Raw genomic sequence first — 10,446 nt, 5'->3', positions numbered from 1 at the left:
TTCAGTGTCAGCAAGCTGCATTCTCCTTGGGAACTCAGGGTTTCTGCCAAGCTCCTGTGGTCATGGCAGAGTTTAGCTCTCTGTGATTGCAAGACTGAGGTTCCTGTTTCCTTGCTCGCTGTCAGCTAGGGGCTGCTCTCAGCTCCTAGAGGTCACCCACATTCCACGCCATATGGCCCCTCCGTCTTTAAAGCTAGCAAAGGGAATCTTCCTGTGGTCTAATTCCTCTCCTGCTTCCAATATCCTGCTTCAGGAAAAGCCCAGTCCCTTTGCAGGCTTATCTGGTTAGGTCTGGCTCACCCCAAATGATCTCTCTTCCTTAAAGTTAACTGTGCCATAACCCAATCACGGGAGTGACGTCCCACCCCCAAGGCTGGGGGACTATACATCTTAGAAGTCCGCCTAATTTCATGTACCTTCTCTATACCTGGTACATACTCTATTGATAACACCTTTAATAATCCCTGCTGATCTTGGAGTCTTTGAGGGCATTGAGGCAGTCTACTCACCAAGAAGTCTAGAATATTTTCATATTTTTACAAGCAGTACAGCCATAGAGGTTCATATAGAACAGTATACAAATATCTCAGTCTGAGATAGAAGTCTATCCTCCTCTGTCACTCTTCCTCCAACCTCATTCCTTATCCCAAACCTCAGAGAATGCAGACTTTGACTCAGCATATATAAGAGAGGAAGGAGGAAATCATTCCCATTTTCAAAGTAGGGAAACTGAGTCTGAGATGAGACTCCTGGCCCAGGAAACCCTGCTGACCCTGAAATTCAGTTCCTATCCAGCTACTGTGTCCTGGGTCTGTTACTCCTGACTTTCTAGAGCACCCCCATGACAGAGTTCTCTTCACGGGCAGTGGATGGGTGGGGTTGGAATTCTTCATACAGAGGTCCATTTAAATGGATGTCAGATTCACTAATGCATCATCTGAAATACAACTTCCTTTGATTTTGCCTCTTTTGATTCTTTCTCCACTTGTGTTTTTATATCAAAGAGATTAACCGCTTTGCTGGACTTTAAGCTCTGTCCTTCCCAAGAGCTTTCATCGTGTCTCAGCACAGCTTCCCATGCAGGAACACAGGATAGGATTAAAGATGAAGAGCAGTAAGGGGCTTGATGAGGTTTCATAGGATTTGCTGCAGTCAGTGCCTCTCCCTGGTCCTGCAGAGAGCAGGCGCAGTGCTCGGCCGGCCAAAGCCTATCTCCCTGCCTCTCTCCCCACAGGCTGTTCTGCGCAGAGCCCTGGGGTCAGTGGCAATGCTAGATATTAATACACAACGGCTGGGTCTGCATCTGTCTTGTTCACTGCTCTATCTCCAGCACAGGAGCTGGACCAGAGTAGTTCCTCAATTAATGCTTGTTGAATGGATGCATAAATTAATAGAATGGATCTTGAAAATCTCATTAAAGAAGCTCATCTCCATTGACCCTGAAAATTCTTATGACTTGTGGGCACATAGCACTGGAGGCAAAGATTTCTAGGATGGGCACTTCACTGGCTTTTAGAAGAAATCTGGGTAGTAGAGGCTTCATGTCTGTCAACACGACGCCTGCCCTGCACATTGCCCACTAGGGCTTTAGATACTTGGCTGAGATGGTCCACGCCTTCTTCTCCATCTTCAAAATAGGGGTAATGGGACGTTGCGTTAAATTTCAATTCAAAGAGAGTTGATGAATATGTATTTACATTTATACTTATATCTCTGTTTGTATTCATATCTCCGTTCCCTGGAACCCCATAATGGCCCCCAGGGGGGAGGAGCAGAGCATACTATCTGAGGTTTATAGCAGAGTAAACTGAGGCAAAGAAAGTTAAGACTTTTTCTTTGGATCACAGAGCAAGTTTGTTGGAGGTTGAGCTAGAATCCAGATCTCCCCCTGGGTTGGGCGAGGAACACCGTCTGCAGATGATTCCAGTGCCCTTGGAGAATATACCCCAGCCTCGAATCAGAAGAAAACCTCTTTTTCCTGTCTGCTGGACACAAAAAGGTTTCAGGTCTTGGCTCAGGTGTCCTAGAAAAGCTTTTTCTGTATCTAATGCAGCGCAAGACCTTCTCCTACAAGAACGTATGCAAGTACGTTTAAAACTAAAGAAGGAAACAGTGCAGAAAATCAGCAGAAAGCTGTTTTCCCAAAAGAGCTGAGGACAGGAGAATGCGGTGTCCCAGGAGCGCTGGCCGATGACGCATCCTCACCAGGGCTGCCACTGCCCTGTCTGACATCCACGGTTCTGGGAGTCCATGGGCAGCACCCGGTCGGGCCCCTATCTGGCTTCCAACAGTTGGGGTCCCCAGGAGTACACGGAGCCTCGGGATTTCTCACCATTTCTGGGCATCTCTGACTGAGTTTTCAGTGAACAGTCTCCTACTGAGAGGCAGAGCAAAACCATGCATGGGGGTCTGCAGAGCAGCACCACGCATTTCCCTCCCTGTTTCATTTATCTGTAACTGCCACGTGAGGGAGCAGGTGGCCCTGTGCAGAATGGGAAGTGGCCAACGGATGTCTGAGACAAACAGCCCTTCCGATGACCCTTCAGGACGATATTTTAAAGATTGCCTTGAAATTGCTGCAACCACCCAGGCAGCAGACGAAAAGGTCTGCAGGATCATCTGACTTTCCATGATGGGTGAAATCTTCCTCATTAGTCAATGAGGCAGTTGGCTCCATGGTTTATAGAATGTAATCCAGGCTGTTCTATCAGGGACAGTTTTCTGGGAAGGGGAGTACCTGTGAAATCAAGGAAAGCTTGATTATAAGATGAAGAAGGGCTGAATAGTAGTATCCCCTGAGGTGACTTCTCCCAGGATCAAAAGCTCACAGAACTTTCTGGAGGGAGCAGCCCGTCAGTCTACACATGAGCCATTGAGCATCAATGTCTGCAGGCCATTGCATGGTGGGTGATGTACACCCTCCGGCTGGAGCCAGATACGCCTAGATCCCAAACCTAACTCAGCCACTTGCTACTCGAGCTTCACTTTCCTCATTTGAAAATGTGAGAGATAATAACAGGACTTGTCTAATAGTTTTGTTGTGAAGATTATAAATGAGCTAACGGATATAAATTTCTTAGCAGTTATTAGCTGCAGAGATTCTCATGGTCTTTCCTAGCTTTATCAGAGTCTTAAAGCGTTTTAAATGGGTGTGAGAAGAGTATCAGAAAAACAGTAGACTGAGTATTACAGGTTTCTGGGTGTTTCTTTAAAGTGTGGCATATACTCCAAAAACATTTTACAGCCTTTTTTTTGTTATTTTTTTTATTGAGGTACAATTGACATATAACAATGTATAAGTTTAAGGTGTACAACATAATGATTTGATATATGTGTATATTGTGAGATGATCACCACGGTAAGTTTAAACATCCATTCCCACACACAGTTACAATTTTTTTTCTCGTGACGAGGACTTTGAAGACCCTCTCTTAGCGACTTTCAGATATACAGTGTACTATTGCTAACTATAGTCACCCCGCTGTACATTCCAGGACTTACTTACCTTGTAACTGGAAATTTGTACCTTCTGACCACCTAACCCATTTCGCCCACCCCCAGCCCCTGCCTCTGGTAACCAGCAATCTGTTCTTTACATCCATGAGTTTGGTGGGGACTTTTTTAGATTCCACATATAAGTTATAGCCCTTTTGAAAAACCTGGGCATTACTATCTTGCTCATCCCAGTTTCTTAGAGGACAGGGAGCTACTGCATTAAGAGTTTTAACGGTGTGTCTCCACAGCAATTCGTCACATCAGTAAGTGCTCGGACGGCCTCAGACTCCCCACTCAGATGGTGGGAGCGACCACAGGGTGAACCAGACACACACTGCCTTGTCGTTTCTGTCTGCTGCAAGATCTCAGATAAAAGGAAGGGAGACAGGGAGGCATATAGGGAAGAGCACAGGCTGTGGGCCCAACGAGCAAGAATCCAAAGATTGGCTCTGTCACTTACTTGTTGGGTGGCCCGGGTATCACTTAACCTCTTTGGGACTGTTTTCTTATTTATTCACCCATTTATTCAATAAGTACTTTAGTTCCTAGTATGTGCTGGGCTATGCTCTGGGTATTCAGAATGTATTAGAGAACAAAATGGACACAAAATTGTGCCCATGGGCAGCTGACCCTCAAATGCAGGGAGAGACACTATGGGAAAGAACCATGATGTATAACCAAACAATACAGTACTTATATAGTGGAGATGACAAGATTGAACTCCAGTGGGTTGTTGTGGTGATGACAAATGACAGTTCACATCTAATATATCGACTATAGTAGGCATTTAATAAATTGTTCCAGTTGTTATTTATTTTTTATTTTATTTTTTTTTTTGGTGAGGAAGATGAGCCCTGAGCAAACATCTGTTGCCAATCCTCCTCTTTTTGCTGAGGAAGATTGGCCCTGAGCTAACATCCATGCCCATCTTCCTCTACTTTATATGTGGGACACCTGTCACAGCATGGCTTGATGAGCGGTACATAGGTCTGTGCCTGGGATCCGAACCTGCGAACCCCGGGCCACCAAAGCAGAGTGCGCAAACTTAACCACTATGCCACCGGGCCAACCCCTGCAATTGTTATTTTTAAAATTGCTCCCAGATTTCTTTAAACCCTTTAAATACTTAATGTGTAATTTGCATGTAGGAATCATTCATTTACTCAATCCACAAACAACTATTGAGCTTCCATTGTATGCTAGAACCCGTACTAGGCACCAGATATACAAACCAATAATATAAGAAAACACGGTCCCTGCCATTGAGAATTCCACAGTCTGGTCTACTGTGCACTAGATGAGAGGTCTTTGAGAGAACAGGGCAGGAGTGACCTTGAAGTCTTGTGTTTCTGTGAATGAGAACAGTCCACCTCACTGATCGTGTGTTTTTTTACTCCACATATCCCAGCTATGGCTGGCGATTCTAGGAATGCTATGAACCAGGATATGGAGATTGGAGTCACTCCCAGGGACCCTAAGAAGATTCCCAAACAGGCCCGCGATTACATCCCCATTGCCACAGACCACACTCGCCTGCTGGCGGAAGGCAAAAAGCCCCGCCAGCGCTACATGGAGAAGAGTGGCAAGTGCAATGTCCACCATGGCAATGTCCAAGAGACCTACCGGTACCTGAGTGACCTCTTCACCACCCTGGTGGACCTCAAGTGGCGCTTCAACCTGCTCATCTTCACCATGGTCTACACCATCACTTGGCTGTTCTTTGGTTTCATTTGGTGGCTCATTGCTTATATTCGGGGTGATCTGGACCATGTTGGTGACCAAGAGTGGATTCCTTGTGTTGAAAATCTTAGTGGCTTTGTGTCTGCCTTCCTGTTCTCCATTGAGACTGAAACCACCATCGGGTATGGCTTTCGAGTGATCACAGAGAAGTGTCCAGAGGGCATCATACTCCTCTTGGTCCAGGCCATCCTCGGCTCCATCGTCAATGCCTTTATGGTGGGATGTATGTTTGTCAAGATCAGTCAGCCAAAGAAGAGAGCAGAGACCCTCATGTTTTCCAACAATGCAGTCATCTCCATGCGGGACGAAAAGCTCTGCCTCATGTTCCGGGTGGGTGACCTTCGCAATTCCCACATTGTGGAGGCCTCGATTCGCGCCAAGCTTATCAAGTCCCGGCAGACCAAAGAAGGGGAGTTCATCCCCCTGAACCAGACAGACATTAATGTGGGCTTCGACACTGGGGATGACCGTCTATTCCTAGTGTCGCCACTCATCATCTCCCATGAGATCAATGAGAAGAGCCCTTTCTGGGAGATGTCTCGGGCCCAGCTCAACCAGGAGGAGTTTGAAGTCGTGGTCATTCTAGAAGGGATGGTGGAGGCAACAGGTAAGACGGTTTATCTCCCTTGGCCCTTACCATGCCCAGAAGATTAGCCCACCATGACTCCAAAAGTCATGGTGATACATACATATCCAGAAGACTGAAGTTTGTGCCTAAGAATCCTGAGACGGTACAATCAACCAGCCTGGTCCCTGCCTTGTGATCTGAGGGGTATTGTTACTCAAGATGGAGTAATAACAGCTAACGTTTATTGAGCCCTCCCAACTTCCAAGGACGGTTCTAAACTTTAAACATATAATATTTCATTTAATGCCCTCCCACATGCCATAAAGAAACAGAGGCACAGACAGGCAAGTTATTTGCCCAAGAGCAAGCGCTACTAAGTCGTAGAGCCAGAATGCACGCAAAGGCGGGGGGACCCCAAAGCCAGCCATCCTGGAGTAGGTGTCTACCCAAAAAGAGTTCTGTGATCAAATAACTTTGAGAAACACAGAGTCAAACAAGATGAACTGGCTTCTTCACAGTAAAACTTCACGGTGTCCTTACATGTTGTGAATTGCTTCTTGAGGAAAGGATAGTGTGCAGCATTTCCCAAACTCAAGGATTCCCGACGTCACAGAAGCCTCTTTTTGGAGACACACCTATGCCTGTGGGAGCAGCTCTTCTGGCTGAGCCTCCCCCAGAGCAGCCTGCCCCTCAGCTTCCCTGCAGAAGGCTGGCTCAGTGAACATGGGGCATGCAGAAAACAGTGCACCCACATCCACATATGCCTGGCACCTCTCTGCTCAGCTACCACCTCTCACAGGCAGCTGCCAGCCGTGAGCTTCCACCACTCCTCGGCCAAGGCTGAGCTCTGTGCGGGGCTCCAGCGAGCCCGAGTTCCCACCTCCACCACTGGGCCACACCTCCTGGCGAGAAAAGCTCTCCAGCCAAACTCTGTACCCTCTTCTTATTCCCTTTTATCCTCCTGCTCCCTCTCTTTCTTTCACCGAGTAGACCCAGCAGCAGGTCTGGCCCTAGTAACAACTTATAGAAAACTCACTCATGCTTGGAATGAAACACACATACCTTTCTAATTCTTGTAACAACACCGAAGGGCTGGCTTCAATCCCGTTTTACAGATGTGGACGTTGCATCGTGGTGTTTCATGCAGACAGGAAGAGTTCACATGCAGGTCTTTCACTTACAGATCTGGAGCTTTGTCTACAACACCACACTGCCCCCTGAAATATTAGGGGCTGGTCACAAAGGTGGCCAAACAAGCTGGTTGGGAAGCTGGTTGCTGGATGGGGTACTCAGAGAGAGGCATCCACAAACCTTCCCATTCGGAGCCTGTGGAACCCAGCTGGGGTGAGAACAGGCTCCAGGGACGGGTGCAGAGGGGCCTGCGCGGCCATCTGCTGGGGGCCAGAGCCTGGCCAGGCAGCATATGGTGGCAACTGTGGCGCCCTGGGGCTGAGGGCAGTCAGGATGCAGGAAGCCTCCTCCAGCAGAGCTGGGGGCTCACAGGCCACACTGCCCTTGGTGCTGGGCTCAGGATAGGAACGTGGGCTGCGATTCTGGGGTGAAGAGCTCCACTCTGAGGCCACAACGGGGGGGCAGGTCAGAGGTGTGGGGACAGATAGGAAAGCCATGACTTACCACTCCCCCAAGCACTCACTGTCACCTGCAGTGGAGGGGAGCAGTGCTGACCTGGCCCAGCTGGCCCCTCCCCTCACGTCTCCCTCAAAGTCAGTGGCCTGCAGTTGACCTGCCCTATCTGGTCCACCTCGTCCCCTCCCATGATGTGGGTTACCCTTGCTGCTGTCCTTGGGAATGCAGAGAGACCCAGGGAGCTAAAGGAAAGAGACTACCCACCCACATCTGTTCCGATCTCAATGATATTAATGGATTGGTTGCCATACTTATGGAGCCAAGCACGGGCTGTGAATTCACACCGCGGCTGGACTAGCACAGCTCTGCCATAACCTGCCTGTGTGAGTGTGGGCAAGTTGCTTAATTTGTCAGCAAAATGAGAATAATAAATTCCACAGGGTCGTGGGGGGAGGGGTTGAATGATGAAGTGGAGGAACAGACGTGAAGCATGGCGCCTGGCTCCTGGAGGGGCTTCTGTCTTTCCCAGATGCAGTGAGAGACGATCGCCAGGGACACGGTGGGCTCTCTAGCTATGGGGCAGCCCACTGCCACCTCACAGAAGAAGAGCAGGAAGAGACCCAGGAGGCTTGGCCCAAAGGTCCCACGGAGGTCCCGTCCTGGTGCCTTTCCTGAGGCCCCCGCGCCTGTGGACATCTAGCCGGCGTTGAGGCTGGTCATCGCCCAGCGTGGGCCTCTGCACCCCTGCTGAGGCAGGGCTTGGGCAATGGGGGCAAGGACTACATGGAGAGGCCTGGCCCAGGCAGCACCCCCGGGAGCAGAGAGCCAGCTGTGAGCCTGCAGTGTGTGGGGGCACTGGGGGTGCCCGGCACTGGAGCACTGGGTGGGAAGCAGCCTTTTACCCGGTCTGGTTTGTATGAGACCCCTGCCAGAGGAAGCCCAGACTGGGGAGCTAGCACAGGCTTCTTCAGTTCCCAAAGAGCACAGGCTAGCTTCCTTGGCCAGAAGATTAAATATCAGAAAGCTGCTTTCCTGTGACCCTGAGCGCAGAGGCTTCCTCATCCATAAACAAAGCCGCCCTCCCTCTCTGGAGAGAAAGCAACGCCCAAAAATAACACAGGCATGCCAGGGCTGCGTGGACGGGGAATGGAGGCACTGGAGCGTGCTCAGATCACAGAGCTGAGTGGTGTGTGTGCACGTCTGCTCCCTCTCGTGTGTGTGTGTGTGTGTGTGTGTGTGTGTGTGTGTGTGTGTGTGGAGAGAGAGACAGAGAAGGAGGGCGAGGAGGCTTCTGCCCATATGTGTCTACCAGAAACAATCCCCGCGTGTTCTAAATGCCTGCCAGCTTCTCTGCATTTACTCACTCTGAATTTATCTTTGTTCAAACCCTTTTCCTGCCTCTTTTCTTGTCTCAATCTTTTAGACCTTAGTGCTGTTTTCAAGAACCAAGTCCCTGGCGCCAGCTATTCCAGAATTATCCACTCCAGTTTCTAGGAAGTTACTCCAGAATCTTGCATGTTGATTGCTAATTTTCTGCCTCCGCCACACCTTGAGTTCCTCCAGGGCAAAGGCTGTGTCTTATTCAGCTTTATATCTCCATCATGCTTAGCACAAAGTAGCTGCTCAGCAAATGTTTGATGAATGACTGGATGAAGGGAGGGATGGATGATTGGATGGATGGATGATGAATGGATGGATGGACAATAGATGGATAGATGGCTCTGGCCACTCTAATACATGTGCCCTCTGTCCCCCAGGCATGACTTGCCAAGCACGGAGCTCCTACATGGATACAGAGGTGCTCTGGGGCCACCGATTCACGCCAGTCCTCACCTTGGAAAAAGGCTTCTATGAGGTGGACTACAACACCTTCCATGACACCTATGAGACCTACACGCCCAGCTGCTGTGCCAAGGAGCTGGCAGAAATGAAGCGGGAAGGCCGACTCCTCCACTACCTCCCCAGCTCCCCACTGCCAGGGGGCTGTGCTCAAGCAGAGCTGGATACAGAGGCTGAGCAGGATGGAAAGGATGAGTCCGAGGGGCTGAGTGGGTCCCAGGAGACCAGGGGCTCAGTGTGAGGGCTGCACTCTCCCCACAGCTTCCCCTCACTGGCTTCTATGAGCACATGCTGCCAAGCTGGGGGTTGAGGGGGGTGAATTAGCTGAGTGGCTGTTAGAGGGGCCCAGGATCTGTCAAGGCTCCGTGGGGAGGAATACTATCTCTAGTCCTGGAACCTCCCAGCTCAGGGCCTCCTGAGCAGGTGGCCTCCTGCCTGGGCCTCCATGGCAATGCTGCCTCTTCTCTCCCAGCCTGTGTCAGCACTGGCTCAGGGCCAGGCCAGGATGGGTTTCCCCACAGTGAAGGTCATAGGGTGGCCTCTGCCCTCACACTCTCCGCTCTCTGCCAACTGGCCCAGGATCACTTCCCTCCTTTGGTCTCACAGGGCAACTGGTAGCTCCCATCCAGGGGCTGACACCTAGGGAGGGCTGTCACACTCTTTCCTTTCATTCCTACCATCCTGAGGCTTGTCATGGACTCGAGGAGGGGAGATTCTGCCCTTCTGGAAGCTCAAACCCCTGGTCCTAGGGTGAGCTCACAGACCTCATGGCCTAAGGTTGATTCAATTCATGTTAGGCAATTCCTTTCAAATCTGAGACCAATGTCTGCTCACTGAGAGCTGCAAAGGACAGGCCCTTGATGATCACAATCATCCTCTGTGAAGAGTGTGTGTTTTCCCTCTATTGTGTTCCTCATGTCAAATGTGGCCTACTGGATAATTGATGTACTTAGAGTGACTCTTAGAAGGCGGCCTGGGGCCACAGAGCACCTCTGAGCACATGTATGGTGGTCTCAGCCACTTCCTGGCCACTCCCAATCCCACTGTGCCCTGCACCTCCCACCAAAAGGAACACTCCAGCAGCTGGTTCTTTGCTGGTACTTTTGGCCCGAGACTCTCAAAGCTGTTCTAACCTTCACTGTGGTTTTCTTTCACAACCTCAGAGAGCCTGTGGTGTATGATCCAGGGAGAAAGCTGAGTTTCAGAGGGCAAGATGG

General features: G+C 49.9%; 1 protein-coding gene across 1 annotated transcript; it reads left to right on the top strand.

The window, feature by feature from the left end:
• The first annotated feature begins 4,905 nt into the window (after positions 1-4,905).
• Positions 4,906-9,519, top strand: KCNJ5 (potassium inwardly rectifying channel subfamily J member 5). Its single transcript, XM_058544426.1, has 2 exons — positions 4,906-5,842; positions 9,148-9,519. The coding sequence occupies exons 1-2, from the start codon at positions 4,906-4,908 to the stop codon at positions 9,468-9,470; spliced, it is 1,260 nt and encodes a 419-aa protein (XP_058400409.1). The 3' UTR covers positions 9,471-9,519.
• Positions 9,520-10,446: the final 927 nt, after the last annotated feature.

This window comes from Diceros bicornis, chromosome 7 (genome assembly GCF_020826845.1).
Source record: "Diceros bicornis minor isolate mBicDic1 chromosome 7, mDicBic1.mat.cur, whole genome shotgun sequence".
NCBI classification, from domain to species: Eukaryota; Metazoa; Chordata; class Mammalia; order Perissodactyla; family Rhinocerotidae; genus Diceros; species Diceros bicornis.
The sequence above is the reverse complement of the archived record's forward strand: the minus strand, read 5'-3'. Positions and strand labels throughout refer to the sequence as shown.

What these genes read in the sequence shown, in the direction of transcription:
- KCNJ5 (XM_058544426.1), top strand. Translation starts at nt 4,906, where the DNA reads ATGGCTGGCGATTCTAGGAATGCTATGAACCAGGATATGGAGATTGGA. An exon ending in AGGGATGGTGGAGGCAACAG is followed by an intron (nt 5,843 to 9,147) that starts GTAAGACGGTTT and finishes TCTGTCCCCCAG; the next exon opens with GCATGACTTGCCAAGCACGG.